Below are 22,094 nucleotides of genomic sequence, written 5' to 3' on the forward strand. Positions count from 1 at the left end.
TTTGTCTTTATTTTACTAAATAAATAGTTGCTCACCTTATATCAGTTTTTCAAAAAAAATTTTTTTAATTTGACTCATTCAAAAAAGTCTTGAGATTATTTCTGAATTTTCTGACTAGTATGAATTCTTTTGTAAAGCCTAGCAAAAATTTATTTTGAAAGAAATACATAAGTTTTAGGAGAATCACATACACATACCTATCCTCCTTAGTATAATTTTATTTTAAAGTTTTTCTAATTCTTTTTTTTTATTTCTAATTCTTTTTCACTTATCATCACTGAAGGAAGAGTGTAGAAAAGCAGGAAGGTTTCTTGGCAATGTTGAGAGATTTTAGTAACAAGGGAATAATTAGATGCATCAGTGGATAAAGTGAAATTTAACAAAATATTTTTAAATTGTTTTTTATAAAGCCATAAGAAATCATTGTTTGTTGGACAACAAAAGGTATTTTTGTCTATTGCAGAAGGAAAACTTTCAAAAATTTCTCAAAGTTTAGGCTGCAGCAAATGCTGATAAATATCTGATCACACACAAAAAAAAAATTAAGCAAATTATCTGACCTCATAGCATGATACTCAAGAAACAAAACCTCTACTGTGAACAGACTCTATTTCAAGAGCAGACTGAGGGGTGGGGGGGGGGGGGGCGTTGGAAAATGCAGTTTAGGCTTAGACTAAATTCACATGCTAATAAGAACCTCCAAATAAAAGCTGCTTCACAATGGGTACTAACCAGTTAGCAGATTAACAAGATTCAGAACAGAGTAGGAATTAGACATGTTTGTCCTATGACCATATGTCTGGAGAGTTAGCCTGTCCTGGAGGTGTTGGGGGACAATACAGTTAAGAATCCCGGATAAATCAGAATATTGCATAATCTAGCAGCCTTCATTCAAGGAAAATGTGCAAAGTTTATGTGTAACTTCTTGCAACTCCTTTCAGTGCTGGAAAAATGTTGTATCCTTCAAAATGTTGTGCTCCTTCCCTCTCCTACAGTCTTCATAATCTGAGACAAGGTGGCAAAGCAAAGAACACAGGTTTTAGAGCCACACTGTCTAATCCAGTAGACCCTAAGCACAAGTAAGTATTCCAACTTGAAATTCAGTTATATGAACCACATTTCAAGTGCTGGCTACCATACTGAACAGCACAGACACAGAACATTTCCGTCTTTGCAGATGGGCCTGTCGGTCAGCTCTATTTTAGGGTCAAAGAGCCCACTACCAAGAACTTGAGCTTCACTCAGTTTCCTCATCTGCAAAATAATATCTGTCTCATAGGAACATTAGGAGACTCCAATGGATTAAGAGATCTTTGTAAGCTATGAAACAAATAAATATTAGCTATTTTGATGATGACGACGACGACGACGAATGAATTCTATACAGGAAAACTTCAGGTGGTTAGAAATGATATGAAATCTCAGTCTTCACTCAGAGTGGACACAATCCCAGTCATGAGATGTTCCCTCCAATAGTATGCTCTCCCTTTTTTTCTTGAAAGTTTCTCCTTCTCTCCATAACTGGGGACAAAGAACTAGACAACATGTAAGTGAATTTGAAACCTATTTGAACACTATATGCAACTACTACTAAGTCTTTTTAAAAACCACATCAGACAGAATTCATGTTTTATGCCTAATTTAATGTTTCTCAAGCTAATGTCCCCAACCGAAGGAGCCTGTGGAAATCTACAGGTTGGGTAGAGCAGGGCAGATGGGGAGAAGGGCCCGTGGCAGGGCATGTAGTGTTAAAATTATTGCCATTATTACAAAAGTCTTCCCAGAAGTTGTATGTTTTCCTACCCAGGCAACATTTAAAGCATGGGTTTGGTCTGAAATTGTATTAGTGAAGTCTAATAATATTGTTTGGTATCTGAAATTGCCATTTTTGTAGGTCAAAAATAAACACTGGCAATTGCATGTGGTTTCAACCCAATGCTTACCTCAAATTGGCCTGTAGCATAGGGGCCAAGAGCTCAGGTTTTAGCTGACAGACTGCAGTTCAAATCTCACTCTGCCACTTAATAACTGTGTCTCTGGGAAATTAATAGAATAATGGGGAAAACAAATGCAAGTTGCAGACCAAACCTTTCAAAACACTGCATCCATGAGAAAAGAAAATAATAAAGTGCTTTTGGGTGACAAAAAGGTTGAGAACCAGTAATCTATTCCTCAAGGTAGGGCTTTTAATTGACAGTATACTGTCCCCTTCAGGCAACATCCATCATGTAGAACAGAGACCAGAGTCCAGCAAGCACAGGAGCTCTCCTAAAAAAAAAAAAAAAAAAAAAGACAAAAAGACAAAAAGACCTCAGAAGCCCATGTCCTTCATACCTTAGGTATAAGGTAACTATGTCAAATTGTGCATAAAAAGCTACCCTGGGCCTCGCCCGCCCCTTCCCCGCTCCCGGAAGTGCAGAGGCCGCTCCCGGAAGTGCGCGGGGGGAGGGGGGCTCCAGCCGCCCAGCCAGGATGCACCCTGGGAAAGCAGTGCCAGATCCAAGATGGCGGGCAGCAGGAGGCTGGTGAAAGAGCTGGAAGAAATCCGCAAAAGAGGAATGAAAAACTTCCGTAACATCCAGGTTGATGAAGCTAATGTACTGACTTGGCAAGGGCTCATTGTTCCTGACAACCCTCCCTATGACAAGGGGGCCTTCAGAATTGAAATCAACTTTCCATCAGAATACCCATTCAAACCACCGAAGGTCACATTTAAAACAAAGATCTATCACCCCAACATCGATGAAAAGGGCCAGGTCTGTCTGCCAGTGATCAGTGCTGAAAACTGGAAGCCAGCAACGAAAACCGACCAAGTGATCCAGTCCCTCATAGCGCTGGTGAACGACCCCCAGCCTGAGCACCCCCTTCGCGCCGACCTGGCTGAGGAATACTCTAAGGACCGTAAAAAATTCTGCGCCAGTGCCGAAGAGTTCACCAAGAAATATGGGGAAAAGCGACCTGTGGACTAAAACCTGCCGCGATGGATTCCAGCGAGTGTGAGCAGAGACCCCGAGCAGTGCAGACACCCCGCAAAGCAGGACTCTGGAAAACCGACACAGGCCACTACCTGGCGTTTGCTTGTGGCAGTTACTAACTTTCTACAGTTTTCTTCATCAAAAGCGATCTTAGGTAACCTGTAAAGAAAGGATTAAAAATTTAAGATGTTCTAAAAAAAAAAAAAAAAAAAAAAGCTACACTGATTGGGGGGGTGGGTGGGGGAACACCAGAATTAACTGCAAACGCCAGAAACAGAGGTAAACAAACAAACAAACAAACAAACAAACACAATAGAACTGTCAAGAGATTTTTGGTCTTGACCTTTTCAGTGGCCTGACAGCTTTGCCATATTACAGTAATGTTTAGTATCACTACTTGAGAAAACAGAAACATGTAGTATTGTACCGTCAGGATATTTCTACTTAAAAAAGGAATTATTGCACTAAAGCTATGGTGCAGATAAAGGGCGGTCCGGTGCTCCCCACTGACAAGGGAGGCCAGGCAGCTGCCTCCAGGACCACCTGCCCATCATAGCCACCCAAGAGACCTGGGAGCAGACACCAAGGACTGTCAGCACCAGAGAGGAAGTCCCTAGGTTGTTGGGACCCAGACACAGAGAACAGTAGCTAAGACACAGAATCCAAAGAACCGGAAGGAGAAGCTGGAGAACCAAGAACCCTGAGAGCTGAAAAGAGGAGTGCAGACTGTCGAACGGGGGCTGATGGATTCTGAAGACGAATCCACAGACCTGGGTGAGCATGGTTACCTGCAGGCGAGCAGGACCCATTTAGAGTGACCACAAAGGGATGAACTTCTTTGTCCAGAAAACTCTCCCATATAGGATTCAGCACGGGCCAGCTGTAACTATGGCAGTCTGATAGGAAGGACATGGGCCTCAGATTCAGACAGATCTGAGTTGTTTGGCTCAGCAGTAGCTTTGTGCCCAAGGGCAGGCAACTGAATCTCTGAACTTCAGTTTCGTTATCTTTAAGACGGGAGCATAATACGACTTTCACAGTGTTGTGGTGAAGACTAAATGAGGCCATACATACTGGAAAGTGCTGGGGTACTTAGTAGCTACTCAATAAAAGATCTGCCTCTTCTCCGTAGTGATGATGATTTATCTGGGTTTATTTTGTTACACTTGTACTTAATCGGTCATTCCCCTTTCATATCTGCCAAACATACATTCCTTCTTAGGAAGGCTGCTCTGTTTATACTTCCAAAGCAACAGGAATAACAATCTCCATTTTGAGAATTACTTAGAATGAGTATCTGAGCCTTATTTGGGGTCTTAATGCAGATAGTGTCCTTTAGCAGAATGTCAAAACTAGAAAGATTTCATTGTTAGCTGACAGTGCCGGTGAGAAAGGAATCCTCAGAAAGCAAGAGTAACCTCCCCAACACCTGCCAAGAAACAAAGAGCCCAGGCCCACAGCCTCCCAGCAGGAGCAGCTGTTCCGGCCCTCCACCCTCCAGCAGAGCCCCGATGGGTCCCCTCCCACCTCTGCTCTCCGGACTTAACAAGAGCAGACATCTGCAGCAAGGTCTTTGGGGGACCACCCAGAGGGCAGCCAGAGAACCCTGGGGCTCCCCGAGAATTTGCAGAAAGGTCAAGAGTCACTTGCTCTAACAGTTGACTGAAAGCATCTCAGAAAGACCCGATGGAAAGGTCATCTTAAGATAGTGACAGGGCACAGCTTGAGGGGGTAGAGGGGAGAGGACAGAATTTCTTTTTTTAAGTTGCAAAAAGTACATCTGTTTCTGGCTCAGCTTGGGCTTTCGAGTCTGATTTTTATTTCGATGGCATTTCCTTGGCTTTTCCAATTCGCGTCTGAATCACAGAATGTGTCCATTGTGCACTTCTGGGCGTGCGTCTATGGGCCACGAAGCACAACGCTGCAAGTGCATTTTCTCACTTCATTAAACATTGCTTTAAAATGGCATCCAAATGTCCGCTCTCCCCATCATGTCTACAGGGGATCCTGTTACTTTTCCGCCCAGTGGGAACAGAAGGAGCGCCTAAGTCACAAGCTGTGATGTTTAATATTTTTCAATTTCGCATGTCTGCCTTTGCAAGCTGGTTACAGGGCCAGCCTGGCCAGCCATGCCAATGTGTGAAAGGGTCCTCAGTGTCCCCGGGAGGTGCCACTGGCCTTGTAGATCTCCCATCTCGGCCGCAGCAGCCTAAACTGGCCTGCACCCCGGGGAGCCCTTTGCACTTCACTGGGCGAGGTGCTGACTCCACCTCCCACGGGCAGGCCAGGACGCATCCTGCTGACTTAAGAAGATGCCACGTAAATTAGAACTCATGTAACCATATGGTTCAAACCTGCGGGTCATATTTTATACACAAATGACTATGACAGGCGGTATTTTTGTGCTGACAAGTTGTATTTCATCCATGCTTACTTAGAATTCCATGCTATCATTAAAAGCTAAGCAGTAGAACTGTATCATATTTTTATGCAAAAGTTTGATTGAGTTTCCTTCTTATTAAAAAAAGAAGAAGAAGAAAAAAAGAAAAATTTACCCAGGCAGCTTTTGCTTCCTCCTTAACTCTTATTATCCAAGTGTTTGGTGCTGTGGTGGTTTCAGATGTTCCAACAACAGGAGTTTGAAAGGATTTCTGGAACCCTAATTTCCAGACTAACCCTCATTGAGTGTGCTAAACAGCTATTTTATTGAAATCCCCAAAATAAAAAGTCTAATAGTTTACCAACCACCGAGTGCTGTGTAACCTCTGGATGTTCAAACACAGAACCTACTGACTCAACCTTCCTTGATTCCATGAGCTCATGGCAAACCATGGGCAGTGGTAAATAAGAGAGTCTCCAATACAGTGATCAGTAATCTCCAAGGGCCTCTAGGTTGAGAAAGAAAATAGTGATCAAGATGCTAGCTGGAGCCGTCTTCAGCCTGCTTCTTAGAAGACAAACCTTGGAAAAATAGCTCTCAAGTTTACTAGAATTCTAATTAACCTCACAGCCCAGCATCCTAGAGGCCCCATAACTATATTAAGATTGCAAGAACTAAGAGACTTCAGCACAAATCTTGAACTGAAATGGAAATATATACTTGAGTGTATATTCAAAATAGTTCCTGTAAATATGTCTTCCCTCTTAGGAAAATGTCTTGGGACCCCAGTTCATTCTCTGCTTTGCCTTTGCAATCCAAAGTAGCCCTCTTTTCTGAATCAAAACTAGGCATGTGGTTTGGGAGAGGATTTTTCTGATTTCTGCATGAATTGATAGAAAAATATTCTGGCAAAGCTACCAATTATAGTTGCATTTAGTTGCATATATAACAAATGTCCTTTCTTAAAAAAAAATTTCTTTTAAATCAGGAATACCCTAACCACTCTGGGCACATAGTTGCCAAACCAGAACATCAGGAAGCTCCACCCCAAAAGTCTGAGGGGCATTTCTAGAAGCTCAGAGAAAGCAGATCACTTCTCTCCAGGCAGGTGGATCTGGGTTTGAATCCTGTCTTTGCCTCTTAATTTCTTTGAGCAAATCCAAAATGCCTCCAAGCTCAATTTCCTCACCCATAAAACGGAATGCAAAGTACAATGTCTAATTTACTTGTTAAATTTTCATGTCTTCATCCGACCCCCAACTGAAAGAACACCTGTGCCCCCCCACCCCCATCTCTGAGACTGCCCGGAGAGTTAACTCTCTAGGAGTGAGGAGAGTGTGATGTACCTGAAATTTGATTGTCTCCCTCCCACTCCCCTCCCTCTTGGCACCATCTCTCTTCCACAGGTGCTTGTTTCTTAAGTCTTCCTTGGCAATGGCTTAGGGCAGTGGTCGGCAAACCACGGCTCGCGAGCCACATGCGGCTTTTTGGCCCCTTGAGTGTGGCTCTTCCACAAAATACCACAGCCTGGGCGAGTCTATTTTGAAGAAGTGGCGTTAGAAGAAGTTTAAGTTTAAAAAATTTGGCTCTCAAAAGAAATTTCAATCGTTGTACTGTTGATATTTGGCTCTGTTGACTAATGAGTTTGCCGACCACTGGCTTAGGGACTAACTGATCCCAGGTACATTTTAATGAGAGACTCTGCAAAATCTTAAAACCTTTACAGATGAAAAAGAATAATTTTCTTTTAATGAGCATGTGTCTTTCTATTTTAAAAGTAATAATCTGATTGCTACCAAAAAAATGGAAAATGCATGAAAGTACAAAGCAGAAGAATCACCCATCATCCTGGTACCCATGACAAGCACCATGAGGATATGACCGCCAGTTGACCTTTGAGCTGGACATGGGCAATTGGAGGCTGCTCACCCCCAACCCTGACCTTGGAATGTACGGTTCTGCCTGCCATCCCTGCAGTGGGGGCTGTTTCAAGGAGAAAGCCTCGAGAGAGGAAGGTGTTGCTGAGACCATCTGGATGATATGTGACTGAACCTAGTTAAGGCCTCTCTATAAACTTCTAAGATTCTGATGGGCAGGCGTGGAGATCTACTGGTCATGTGGTTGCCCAAAACAAGCCTCGTTTATTCAAGTTCCCTCATTTATTAAAACCTCCACCTGCCAATCTGGAGTGGCCTGCCTCTCTCTCAGGTCTTTCCTGGCCCGCCATGTAAGGGGGCCAGTGTGTGAGCCGACATACCACGAACATTTCTTTCAGTCTTTTCTGTATGCCTGTTTATTGTGACCTTTATTTGTGTATGTATGCTTTTAAAAGGGATGATGAATTACATTGTTGTTTTTAGTTTTACTTAGGACAGAATGCATGCACAACTTGTGTGTGTGTGTGTGTGTGTGTGTTTTCATTTAACATAACCCAGGAAACATTTTTCACATTATTATAGGCTTCTCAAAAATAGTCATTTTCAATGGCTGCAAAATAAGGGATACATTTTTAAAAGTATAATTTCCAAATCTATTAGGAGCTGTGGGAGATAAATGTACAAAACCAAAACTAAATACAGGTTCTCTAAAAGGCAGGGATTGGGGTCTCTTCATTCCCTGCAGTAACTTTGGTACCTGCCTCAGGGCCTGGCCCATGAGAGGGGCTCTTTAATAAATAAGAATAAGAATGGTGAGGATGTGGAGCCCTAGATGCCTCTAAGGCCGCCTCGCCTGACCAGCGCTGCCCCTGGTTTGCTATGAGCTCATTCTTCATGATGATTGACAAGTAACTCACTCTCTCCATGCTTTGCTTTCTTCTGTGATCCGTTGCTAAGACACAGTAAGAGCAAATACAAGATTTATAAAAATAGCAACAGGTTTTTTAAAGCACCTGTTTTCCATTTAACACCCTCACACGCATGTTTTAAAACCTACAGGGGAATTGTTTATTAGAGTTTTTCAGAAATCAGAAAAAAAGCAAGTTATAAGAAAGCCATCTCTGTGATTCTCTGATCCCCAGATATCTAACTATGTTGGAAACTTCACACAAACGAATAAGAAACAGATGCAAAAATAAATTGTAAACGGTACATTACTCTATTTAGCCAACATATTGGATGCCCAGGAAAAACAAGTCAAGATTTTTTTTTCCTGCCCTAAAAGTATTTGTGTGAAGTGCTGGCAAATGTGGTACCTACCTAGGTCCCAGGATCTCATCACCAAGAGTGAGGGCAAGATCAGAGGCTCTACCCGAGGACCGGAAACTAATTCTCAGAAAGTTTCAAATAACTGAGCAGAGTACAAAAAAACTTCTTTTTGCCCTCTAAAACCTAAAGATGTATGACCCTATAAATGTCCACAGACCTACTGTCTGAGCAAAATTTGACTTTGGAAACAAATATAATGTGGGCAAGAAAAATGTTAAAAGTTAAAAACACTGTCAATACCATTTAGCTTGTGTATTAGGTCTAGATCTGCCGGCCCGAGGGGAAAGGGAAGGACAAGAATGGCCACATTCTCTCTTCTCTCCCAGCCCACAGCTGGGCTTCAGACAAGAGGAAGATTGTGAAGCCAAAGCAAAGGTGGGTAAGAGGTTGGGAGATGGAGCCGATGAGGGAAAACTGGAATAAGTGGGGCGATACCATGTGATAAAAGAGAGGCGATAAAGAACTTTTTGGATTTAAAATTTTAATCTTTAATTACGTGACAGGATGTTTATGCAAGAGGGTGACCTCTTTTCTCTGTCTCTTCTGGGGCAGGTCAAGCGAAAATGGACTTAAGCTGTGGCCGAGTGGGTTTAGGTAAGACAGAGAAAGGAATTTCCTGAATGTGGAGGTCGTTAAACACTGGAATGAGTTACTAAGGGAGTCTGTGGACACTCTTCCTCTGGGGAACATTTAAAAATAAGATAAATTTTCATCTGTCAGGGAGGGTTTAGGAGTAATCCAACCAGAAGGCTTCTCAAAGCATTTTCCAGCCCTATAACCTGCAGGCCAAATTCCCTCCCATTTTATTTCTACAGTTAACTAGATGTGAGATGGATGCCGGGAGCAGAACTCAGCGTTTCAGATACAGTAACCAGAGGCCATGGCTTTCTGTTCTATAATAAGATACCACTTTGCATGAAAGATGAAAGTCAGATTCCTTTCTGGGAGCCACATCAGGAAAAACACTCACAACGGGGCAAAGTCTATTGCCCAGACCCCTTTCCTCTCATCCGGGAAGGACAAAGTGCCCCGCCCTCCTCTGGGCTGTTTGGTTCCCTTAGGTCTTCTGAGCTCACCTTCCCAGTTTTTAAGTTTATCTTTCCAGACAGTCATCCCAAGTATCCCATTTTACAACTAACTAGTCAGTTTCTCCAAACAGTCTTTTGAAACCTAATCAAATGTTTCCCGGGCAATTATTTGGCTCACTTTCCATCTTAGATATACAGCCGTAAAATACAAGCTTGCGTTTTGAAAAATTGTCAGGCACATTCCATTTGCTTGATTTTTCTCCTGAGTTTTAAGCAAGTCAGTCTCTGGATTTCCATAGGCCTGGGGGGGGGGGGGGGGGGGGCGGGGCAGGATGGCCTGACCAGCCTGTGGGCGCTCTGGTAACACTTCGTAGTTTACCAGCTTTGTTTGCAGGCCGTGGTTAGCCTTTCTTTTAAAGGCTTCACATCTCCTTTGTTTCAGGCCAAAGCAGGAATCTTAAAGGGAATTGATCACCAAACCCGCCTCCATGATCATGGTACCTCCTCCTCTTCATTCTCAGCCTAACTTGCCTTTTTCCCTTCAGCTTCTCCCACCTCATTCTCACTCCCTCAAGTCAAGACGCTTGTCAAAAGTTTCCTCTGAGTTCTCCAACCCCTTTGTCCAGCGTGAGCTCTCTGAATTCAAGTGTAAAGAAAAGGAATTTGGTTTAAGTAAGAAAAGGGAAGACTGGATAGGGGAAGAGGCTAGAGCTGCTCCTAGCAATGGGCTAGATGCTTCATAACAGTGATCTCTGGAGCAGAGAGAGAAAGTACTCCAGGAACTTTCTGGTATTTATGGCAGGATTGGGGCAAAAAGAGACATATAACCTCCTAGGGAGATAGCACGAATTTATTCATCTGTGTGAATTAAAGTAGATCATTTAATTTACCCTTTTCTTGAAACCATCAAGTACTTATGGTTCTAAATTAAGGCAAGCACATTATAAGGATCAAAATAAAAGAAAATCATTATTTTTACTTCTGTGGAAGCTCCCTAGAGAACTTCTAGTCTTGATGGGGATCGGGTGAGGAGGGAGATCTCCTTAATCTTTCATAAGGGAAGTAAAAGAGGAGTATTCTCATCTTGTACGAGGTGGGGAAACCAGGAACGGAGTGATGACACAATTCACCCACTGTGGCCAAAACAATCACAAGATCCTGAGCATTCATATGTATATATTCTTTACCAAGATGCCCTGTTAGAATGAAATTTATTAATGCAGTTAAATAGGTAGTAAGGTTTTTTTAATGTGTGCATTAAAAAATGTATTAAATTGAGCTTATGAATAACATCCTTCAAATAACAAAGTGCATCATTAATATTTAACACACTGAGAGAAGCCGATCAACAGCAGTCTTCTTGGCAAGAGTTGGTTTCATCAGCCTCTCCAGGTCTGCAAACCCAAGGCTCTACCCAGGTTTACCTAGAGAGTAACCCCTGCCCCAGTTCATTCCAGGCCACTCAGAGCTCAACTCTCCTGGGGTGGGGAGGAAAGAGAGAGGGAGGGAGATAGCAAAAGATCCTTCGCATTGGTTCCACCTCTACATTCTCCTGGACATACTCTTTACTGGGGATAACCTGCACTGAGGTATTGTATGTTGGATGGTTAAACCAGCTGTTAATTGGTAGTCCAGTCCTTCATGAAACAAACCCTGGACTAACAGTGTCTTTGTCCCCAGAAACATTGAGAGATCAACATGAGCACAGTTCCTCCCTTCCAGCTCACCACATCCTTACCCCCATTCATCCAACCTCCACGTTCAGCTCATTAGCAGACGAGAATCTTTATTTTCACACATGGTCTGAGCCTTCACCTTAAACCCTTTGCCTTGGGACAGCCAGCTGGTTCTGTCTGGGTCCCTCTCCCCCCCACTTGACAGGCAGAACCCACATTGCCCACTCACAGAAGCATGTAGCCTGGCCCGGGAGACTTGGCCAAAGCTCGGGGTCCCGCGGAGCATTGGGTCCTCGGCTAAAACTTCTGCAGACACAGCTGGTTCCACTACAGCCAAACAAATCACTCCTTTGAACAAAAAGCTTCAAAACTTAGAGGGAAGAGATGAAAGCCGCAGATCTCTGTAAATTATATATTATCCGCGTCTAGAATGCCCAGAGGGGTCATGAATTTAGAGACCTCCACAAAAACAACATCAACAAAAAGCCAATATCTGACACCTTATGTTCCTGAAACTCATTACAACTCTGGGAATTAAAGTACAGAGAGAGAGAAACAAACCGTGAATAAATTATTTAAAAGAGAAAAAGCTTTCATCATTTTCTTGCATTGTTCTTGAGCTTTTCCCAGTTGTTTCAAAACCACTGGAAAGAGAAGTCCTGTCTCCTAAATTATCCCTTGATTTCAAATTTTCTCTGGTCTGGGCTGAAAACTACAGACGCCTCCAATCTTTAACCCTTTCTTCTCTTTCTAAAATGTCATCAGGAAAATCAATAAGGAGATTTAAATGACATGTCATCTGAAAGACAGGTCTTTTTTTTTTTTTTAATCAGCCTCTCACATTAATAAAAAACTCTATCCCTTCCACCGAAGTGGGAAAATGCCTTGGGGGAAAGGTGCTGATTCTTCCCCGACACCTGAGATGTGACTATGTACTCTCACACTTTATTCAGAGCACTTTTCCCCCACAATGCTTTGCTCCTCGGACCATGGGACATTCCCCTTGTGCTGCTGCACAGAGCTGGAGCTGGACAAATCTCAGGTGCACAGTGGATGTGGGCTGTAACTCCTCTGGATGCCCTGCTCACCTCCATGCCCACAGGATCTCGCTCCCAGTAAGGATCCAATGAAGCCTGGTTGACTCGATGAACAAATGAATGAGCGATCGTCTCTAAATCTCTAGGATCCCCCCCACCCCCCATCAATCTTTCCTAAGAATCACTCCTCGCCTGTTTCCTTCCTCTAAGACACTTCACTAATCAAAGGGATGCACCATATTCTGAGAGTCTTACACATTCTGTTTCTTATTTCATCTGAGAAAGAATGTACTGAAGAGTCCTCCCCACCGCATGTGGATTGAATTTCCATCTCTTCTCCCCATTTCCACCTTTCTTTTATTTCTGTCTCCATCAGAGCACAGCACTCAATATTCTGCAGAAATAATTTTCCGCTGAATGAGGTTTGGCCATAAGTCAAGGGCAGATTTATTAAGGCCTCTGCACAGCCTGTTCCCCGGCTTACTGTCGACATGACAGTTTAAATCTTTGATCACCCTTACACGTAACCCCTTCCGTGCTGCACAGGCCGGACCTGCGGGGTGAGCACCTCCTGGCATGCGAGCTGCATTGAGAATGGTCTGAGCACCCACGGACAGGACACCTTCACCGGGACCCAGAGTGCCCAGCGCTTCCATCGATGATCGAGGTATTCCCCGCCCTGCTCTTTTCCACCTGCTCTGCTTCCGAAGGTCACTTAATTGTCACCAGTGCTGCCCCTGTCATCCACTTCTTCCTTAGGGAGCGGGAAAACGCCACTGCATTTTTATCACCAGATAGCTGTTTTATTTAGTGGGTTAGCCTGGTGTTCTGGCGAAGACTGTTGTCGTTTCTGTTTGGTTTTAGTTTCCTTTTAATGGTTTTACTTTTTCTGTGACAGTGTACCAAACACCTGATACCACCTAAGCCAGTCCTTTAAAAACCCTTGAATCAGTTGGGTGGTGGGGTGACCCGGGGTGCGATGATGATTACTTCTCCATGTAGTTGGATGTCACTGCATATTCCATTTGGGCACTTTAGTTACACACACACACTTATCCTTCACAAAACAATGCTCACACCTGCCATAAGAATACTAAACTGCTTGCACAACCGTGAAGGCTCCCGAAGGGTCACTCCATTCACACTAACAAAAGACAAAATATTGTGTGTTTCAAGACACCCGTGGGCACACCCCCTTGTTCAGATGACTCGATCCACATCTGCCCCATTAGTTCCTCCCCAACAAGCAATTGCTGTGGTTATTCCTCCTCTATGGGCAGCACTTGGTGTGTACGGACGTTTTCTCCACACGCCAGCTCATTAGATTCTCGCCATATTTCCTACAAGTGGCAGTTACTGTCAGGGACACACTCCTACGGGCAGCACACTAAGGTTTTATACGTGGATCTTCTTTGGAGGCATACTCCTTACAAATGACCCTTAAAAAACCAAACCGGCCCTAACCAGTTTGGCTCAGTGGATAGAGCATCGGCCTGCGGACTGAAAGGTCCCAGGTTCGATTCCGGTCAAGGGCATGTACCTTGGTTGCAGGCACATCCCCAGTAGGAGGTATTGCAGGAGGCAGCTGATCGATGTTTCTCTCTCATCAATGTTTCTAGCTCTCTATTCCTCTCCCTTCCTCTCTGTAAAAAATCAATAAAATATATTTTTTAAAAAAAACGATGCTGAATAGCTCATGGATATGGTTAATAAAATCCCTTTTTTTAAAGTATAAATACAAATTCGCATTATGTAGAAAGGTATAAAAAAATACAAAAAAAAAAAAAATGAGCCAAATCCCCCTAAGATAACCAGGCTCTACGGTTTGGGTATATATCCTTCCAGGCTTTTTTCTATGATATGTTATTGTTTTAAGGTCAGGTAATGATCCATTGTATTCAAATCCTCTCACAAATCTCCTTACTTACTCATGGGGAGGAGGGATTAGACTCTGATGAATTGAAATTGTGTTGCCAAAGAGAACGAATCAGCCAATACGTTTATTTCTTTAAAAAGTCCTTTCATTAACTTAGTCTAGAAATAACCTTAAAAATTTCTCACTTTTAAATGTTAAAACAAAGTCAGAGCTTGGCAAACTCGTTTTGAGTGACTCAGGAATGTTTAGAAGCAAAATATAAGATGTAGACTAAAGACATATAGATTACCTATTTAAAAAAAAAAAGGTAAATGACAGATGATGGAAAGATTTGGGCAGGAGACATGTCCCTCGACATTATGACAGGGAAGAATATGCCATCCAAATCAGTAAAGGGAGCCCCAATTTCCCATGGAGACAAATAAAGAGTGACAGGCATGGGGAGGGGGGGCAGGCAGGGAGAAGAGAGAGGAACTAGGGGAACTTTCCAGGAATGGGGAGATCTTTTCACAAAGAGAAGTGGAAAACCATGTACAAACAAAACCAACACAACCCCATACACTCATTGACCACAGTATTAACTGCAGGGTATATTTCTCTAAAGTTGCAATTAGTTCCAGAAAAAGAGAAGATTCTCAGAAAGCAGCCACCGCGTGGCATCATCAGAAAAGGGTTGGCCAGAAGGGCTTAGAGAGGTTGGACATCTGCTGCTTTTGTTTGGATAAACACAAGTTCCTGCCCACACCCAGTTGCTGCCAGAGACACTTGAAGAAAAATACGAGTGCATTTTTCTTTCGACGGAAGAATAACTGCATCTGCTGACTTGAGTGTTGGTGTGGTCCTCGGGGCCTCGCAGACCTGCTCTGAGGAAGGAGAAGAAAACAATGCAGACGGTGCCCCAGGAGCTGAAGAGAGGGGATTCTGCAGACCTGGCTCAGTGCTGTCGGGAGAAATAGCAAAACAAATTCCCAGAAAGTTGGGCGCTTGCGAAAGACCCTAAGTGTTCGGTGTGAGCCACAGAGGGCCACGGGCTGCCACTGGGGCCTCAAATCCGCCCTGCGGAAACAGCCCAAGGTCCCGGACTCCCTCCGCATTAGAAAACTTTGGTTTGTCAGGGGGGCTGCCTTTTTCTCCAGGCAAGCCCTCCCTTTTCACTCACACCTGCCAGTGTATAAGGTCATCCACCAGCTCGCTTCTGGAATATTCTCATTATCTGCTAAGTAAGCTGGGGGAGCGCTCACTCGCCGAGGAATATATAGGTTCCTTCCCCGAACACATCCATCTCCTTGAAGCATTTCACTTGGTCACAGCAATGTTTTCAGGCAACCATTTATCTCGGGGTTTATGGAATATTTGGCCATATCTGCCAAAAGTACAAACATTTTTTAAAAAAAACTCCATGTCCTTTCATGAGCAGTTATAATAATAGAGGTATGCCATTTCTTAAACGTTTTCATGTTTAAACATTTCAAAATCATTTTTGTAATTGAATTTGGTCTCATGGATTCTTATTTATTTAAAAAAAGTTGGCTATAAATGATATGCTTGAAAAGCCACTTTCTCAACATTTCCCCTCAAAACACTGTAAAAGCCACAGAGTATGGCAGACGCGTTGGGACAATGGGGGTAACTGACAGGTTTTGTGGATGTGTGGTTTCCCCCCATGGCCCCAAGTTTCTGAGCCTTTGGGAGCCTCCGGGGACAATGACTCTGGTTTAATAACTGTGAAATGCTATTGAACTAGCAATAAAAAATATTCCCCACCACAGAACAATATGATACGGCAGGCAGCATTCCTGCCAATCACAGGACATTCAGGGAAAAGTGACTTGAGTTCCTTTAGCAACAGGAATGCCCCTTTGCAAAATGTGTGTAGACAAGCATGAGGGTTTGGCAGCACCAAAGAGCTCTGCAGCCACACACCGCAGTTTGGATTGCACGGCCCTGCTGAATTTATGTGCGCCTAGAAGCAAAACATCTCTCCTGTTTGCAAACGATAAATCAGACTTGCGTGCTAGCGACCTCGGCCTTTACCACATGCATTTTCACTCTTCAAGTGCAGCGGACATAGATTAGAGCGCTTATTCTTTAGGTCCACATTTCCAAGGTTCCTTACACTGCAAAGGAAGGCTAACCAAGTGACCACTCAAAGAAGGTTAACAACCGTGCTCTCCGTGGGCAATTCTTTTTCTACATGAGATCAGCGGCCAGCCTGATGAGGCAAATAGCAAGGCTCTGGCTCTGTTTTCCAGCACACATATGTGTGGGAAAATTGGTGGGCAAACACGCTGCAACGGGGATGTTTAGGATCAATCCTCACAGCAGATGGCTGCACCATGTCGAGAAATCAAAATAACAAAAATATGGGCAGAAGAAGCATAAAAAGTTCAACTCAAATGTCATATAGTGGAAGAACCCAGTTACTTGCAGCTTGAAAGCTATGTCCCATTATTCTTCTTCAGCCTCAGCTTGATGTGAATTGGGGATCTGAGGCAGCACAGATAAGATGTGAGGTTGGGTTCCCAGACAAAGGGACAAAAGGCAAACATTCTCATGTGGACAGAGTGAATCAGCACAGAGATGACTGAAAAGGCATATTGTGTTCCATATTTTCCTTGGTCCTTGACGCTTTGGGGGTCATTGTGAGAGTTCCAAAAGGGTTTGAAGAGAGGGGCTGCAAAAAGGAGGGGCTCTAGGAAGTGTAGTGACAGGACCCTCCTTTGAATTTGACACCATCTAGATCCTTTTTAGATTGCACAAGTCACATTTCACTGATAAAGATGACATCTTTGGGGGGAGAAAAGCAACCTAGTCTTTTCATCAGCTTATAGAATGAGGCCAATAGGATAGCAATGGTCTCTTAGTAAGTTGTAAGTCCCTCTCTGGGCTGTGTTCTCCCTGAGAGACCTTATATTCGCCATCTTTCATTCCTTCACAGCATCTAACACAAGACCTGCACATAGTAGGTTCCCAAAAAATTTTTGACAACTCAAGTCTACTTTCTCAGTAGCTAAAAATCCTATTCATGAAATCACATGAAACTGCTTCTTTTGCAGGTCAACAATTTCATATTATTAAACCCAATATATTTACTATACTATCAGCTCCTTTATTTATTCCACAAATACTTCCTAAGAGTTATTGTGTGCCCACCACTGTCACTAGACTTAACTCCACTTAAAAGTGAGGAGAGAGATGTATATATCAGTTAAGAGTTTGCCCCAAAGTTAGTTGAACAATAGCTAAATCTTGTGTATTAGTCCCAATACCGTGTATGTTACTCAGGCACCTTTCCATTGTCACAATCATAGGCAGAAAAGTGGATTCAGTGGCTCATAAACTAGGACGTTAAAAGGTGGATTTTTTTTTCAAGGACAGGGATTCGAGTAATAGCAATATTTTCTCCTCAGCCCCCACCCTGCTCCCTTCTTCCCTCCATATCTTTGTTCTCCTTGTCTCTCTCCTACTATATGATGTCTTCATACTCTCTCATCATAGGGTTTTCCCCATATTTTCCCCATATATAAAAGCAAGAACCCCTAAATCTACCCCAGTGCCCATATACAGGTTCTCATGGAAGGATGTGATTGGCCTTATTTTGGCCACATGCCCAAGCCTTGGCCCAATCCCTGTGGAGAAGACTAGATTTGGCCAGGCCTGGGTCATAGGCCTACTCCCTCACAAGCACCAGTATTATGGACTGAATATTTGTGTTCCCCCCCACCCCCAAATTTCTATGTTGAAACCTCACCCACCAATATGACAATATTCGGAGGTAGGGCCTTTGGAAGGTCAATAGGATTAGAAAAGGTCATGAGGGTGGAGCCCTCATGAAGGGGATTAGTGCCCTGATAAAAGTCATGAGAGAGCTTGCTTTCTTTCTCTGTTCTCCACCAGGTGAGAATACAAGAAGTGAGCAGTCTGCAACCCAGAAGAAGGCCCTCACCAGAACCGGACCATGCTGGCACCCTAATCTTGGACTTTTAGCCTCCAGAACTCTGAGAAACAAACCTGTGTTGTTCATAAGCTATATCCAGTCTATGGTACTTCATTATAGTAGCCCGGATGGACTAAGAGAGCCAGGTAATGAGGCTCTATTATTAACAACCCATCAGATCCACCCAGGACAGAGAAGGAGCAATTTGCCAAATGGAAAAAGAAGGGGGCAGACTCCACCACAGATATCCAAGATTGTGCCGCCATCCTGCCTGAGAGCCCCCCCAAATACTTCATTTGCTGATTCATGGACTATGTCTTCTTTACAAAATTGGTATCCATGAGACTGAAAGACCAAATCACTACTTACTCTAACTTGGACCACTCTCCGCCGCCCCCAACAACAGGATGTCTTCATGGCTTGCTTTCTGTTAGGGGAAGGAGTTACAGGAGTTGGTACACCTTTGCTGTGCCCAATGGACGCGGTCTTCATGAGAGCCAGTGAGTTTTGAGCTGTATCACACCTTAGACTACACTGTGGCCACATCAGCCCTAGTCAAAGTTCAAAATCAGGTGCCCCTTACTTCACCGAAAAATAAACAAAGGGGGAAAGCATCAGTGCAAACCCACCACCCATGGGCAACCCTGCCAGTGGGAAGAGCTGCATTTCTAGAACGAGGCCAAAAATCATAGGCATTTCTGAATTAATTTGGGGAGGGCCAAGGATATCAGAAAAGGAAATCAAAATAGTTCGATTCTGCACATTTTCCTGTTTCATGGTACCCGTGGTTTATTTGTGAGAAATAAAATAAATGATTAAAGGTATAGATGTGTTTGATGAATATTTGTTGAATGAAACTGGATTACATAAAGGGCTGCTCGACCTTTTAATTAAATAGACAAGCATGCCGTGACTGGTGGACTAAGCTGTCATCCTGAAAGGTAAGTGGCAAACCTGGAAGCAGTTGGGAAGCAGTGGGCACAGTACCCTAGCAGAAGTCAGCTGTGGTTGAAGACCAAAGGGTTCACTGTCTGCGATGGCCTGACATCACCCCAGAATGGGCCCAGGGAGAGGTCTTGATTTTCCAGAACACCCTCACTAAGCCAGCCTGATCCGCTGTGTGCCTGTTCAGAGGTCTTCTCTAGTTTCAAGACTATTTTCTTCACGGAGGGTGCCACTGTAATATCCTGCCATGGCGCTTCACGGTGCAGATCAAGCGCAGCCTGGGGGAGAACCAAGCCCGCTTTAATGAAACGAGGGTCAAACATCTTGAAAGAATATGGTCCTCCAGGGGCAGCCCAGCACTTCAGAGGCTCCACAGCAAGAATGCACAGGAGCCCAGAGAATCAGTGCCACCCTGTGGCTCCTCAGGCATTGGCGGCCACCTGGAGAGCACTCTGAACCTCACGGGGATGAAGTCAGCGTTGCCCTTGGGAAAAGCCTTTCCTTCAGCGTTAGCCGCTCCCAGGAGTGAAACCCACTCACTTACCAGACATTCACTCTTGCCTGCCTTGGCCATTTTATGCACCAACAGAACAACGATTGGAGGGTGAATGGTGGTGGAGGCAAGGCAGGGTGCTTATTGCTACTGATACAGAATGCTGTTCCTAACTGGTCGAAACCACCCCTTGAATTATTAAGTAGGCCACACGCAGTGGAACAAAATAATAATAATACTTATATAGCATTTACAATGTACCAGGCACAGTTCTAAGGGCTTCCCATCTGTGAACTCGTTTAATTACACAGTGACGTGCATACTATGGTATGCACCCCTCTTTTACAGATGATGCTCACACACGGTAAGGGGCAGTACCAGCATTTGAAAGCAGGCAGTTCAGCCCAAAAGGCCAAACTCTTAGCAGCTGTAAACACTGCTCCAAACAGGGGTTTTGTCTTCTAAATAAGGTGACATATATAGAATGTGTGTGGAATGCACTTATTATTATTATTATTATTATTATTCTAATAATGTAATGCCTAATCAATATATTACATTTAATTAATACTTCTGATTTCTAGGATTATAATTTTAACTAATTAATGGTAAAGATGATCTGATTTGACTGAAATCACCTAAGAACTAACGACAAAGGCACTGGACCAGGAGGTGGCCAAGACTCTGAGCCTGTTTCCAACCCCAAGTCACTGATCTCCTGGTTTACAAACTTGCATCTACTTCCCCGCCGGCTCTGCCTGGAGAGGCGACTGGCTTTTTGCTAATCAGGTTTGAGATCTTCAGATGCCATCACAAGAGCGCATTAGTGCAGAATTGGCACTAAAGTTGCCGTATATTTGAACAGTAAAACTTTTTAAAAGGAATTTTGAACACAAATCAGTCCCCCCCAAATGGAGTGAATTTAGCTTAAATGTATTATGGCCAATATGTGAATGTTATGTCCACCACCATCAAACCACAGGACAGACTGCACTTGGAACTGAGTGGGCAGGAGGAGCTGGCCACACATGGGTGCAGCAAACCCACTACCCCTCTGAGACCTCCCCCCTCCCCCACCCCGCCCCCACCCCACCGCAGGGCACAGGGACAATGAAAAACTGTTTGTTCCTAATTGTGCTTTCATTGACTGAATTCGGGGACTGCCAGAGCATCAAGCAGGACTGGGGTTTATTTTTGTTTTTCAATTTGTGTATTTATTTGCTTTCAAACCAGAGCAACTTACTGAGTGCCACCTAGGGAGAATTTGGAGGACCAAGGTTCTTCATCCAGAGATTTTTTTTTCTTTTCCCACTAGAATAGATGTTGCCGCTTTAAGGACTTTTCTGTCAGCTGCAAACAGGCCTCTGCCTGCACTTCTTTGTGGAGCCATTAATGTTAAAAACAGAGGCCACCGCGTGTGTTTCCAGTTGCAGGCGCAGAGAAAAAAGCCGCTCCCCTGGCGGAGAAGGCCCCTGTGTTCCCAGCGGCCCCAGATGCGTTTGTTTTAGGCTGAGGGAAGGGCAGGCGGGCAGTGGGAGCGGAGAAATGGCTTTTGCTCGAAGTGTGGCAGATCATTAATAACCAGTGAAGGATGGACTCAGGAAGCCTCAGAGCACATATTTCTGGGCCCGGATTTGAAGACTTCATTAATATTCCAGAGGAACATCATTCCCATGAAGTTTCCTAGGGGCCCCAAATGTAACTCAGCACCCCCAGGAAACAGCTGGGGGCGGGGAGGGGGCTGTGAGATGGCTCACAGACGTTATCAGTGGAGGAAAACGTGGAGAAACAAACTGGTTTGCCTGCTGCTGTGAAGCAGCTCAGGTTTGCCCGGTTTTGACTCTCTAATCTCATAGCTGGTGGCCAAATGCTGGAAATCCATTCTTTGGAAAGGGTTTAGCCTCGGTAACGTAGAGTGCGCTGTATTTACTTTAACCATGTTTAGAGTTTCGGCTTGACAGAGTTGATCAGCCCATGCCAGCGGCCTTTCACGTTTCAGTTTAGTGTTTCTAAAACCGGCTTTTCCCCAGAGCCCGAGCACATGGAGAGAATAAAACACAGCGTCTACATTTGGCTGAAGAGGGATGGGAGAGAGAAACAGTTGCTTTTGTTCGCCTACTATACCAATCAGGGTGCATGACAGTATCACCGATGGTCCCAGGAAGAGCCAGACACCCCAATACTTTGATTGGGAAAGGGGCACGGGGAGGAAAAACAGGGGAGAAAGGATTTTTGCTAACTCTGCCTGTCTTGGGAAACCAGATGTTGGGAGGTGAATGGTAGGTAGCATGGCAAAGAAAAGAAACTGGGGTGGGGGAAAAATTCCTTTTGTTTTATGCAAAATCTCCCAAGGAGAAAAAAAGCAAGCAAGCAGTAACCAACTCGCCCAAGTTTACTCTGCACCCAAAGACCCTCTCCTACCTGCCCCCTGCACCAAAGGACCCTCTCCTACCTGCCCCCTGCACCCAAAGACCCTCTCCTACCCGCCCCATGGCCACCAGCAAGCCCCAGGCCCAGACCGGTGAGTGGCTTTCCTACCTG

The 22,094-nt window shown here is 44.1% G+C and overlaps 1 protein-coding gene and 1 long non-coding RNA gene across 2 annotated transcripts in view; one reads left to right on the forward strand and one right to left on the reverse strand.

Moving 5' to 3' along the window:
• The window catches only part of LOC308246217, a 44,857-nt gene that overhangs the window by 20,281 nt on the left and 2,482 nt on the right, over window positions 1-22,094 (reverse strand). The window lies entirely within an intron of this gene.
• LOC308247039 (ubiquitin-conjugating enzyme E2 L3-like) lies at window positions 2,505-2,969 on the forward strand (the record flags this gene model as incomplete). Its single annotated transcript, XM_080665543.1, has 1 exon — window positions 2,505-2,969. One exon carries the CDS (start codon window positions 2,505-2,507, stop codon window positions 2,967-2,969), a length of 465 nt encoding a protein of 154 aa, XP_080521669.1.

The sequence above is a fragment of the Plecotus auritus genome, assembly GCF_963455305.1.
Source record: "Plecotus auritus genome assembly, chromosome: 4".
In the NCBI taxonomy this organism is placed as follows: Eukaryota; Metazoa; Chordata; class Mammalia; order Chiroptera; family Vespertilionidae; genus Plecotus; species Plecotus auritus.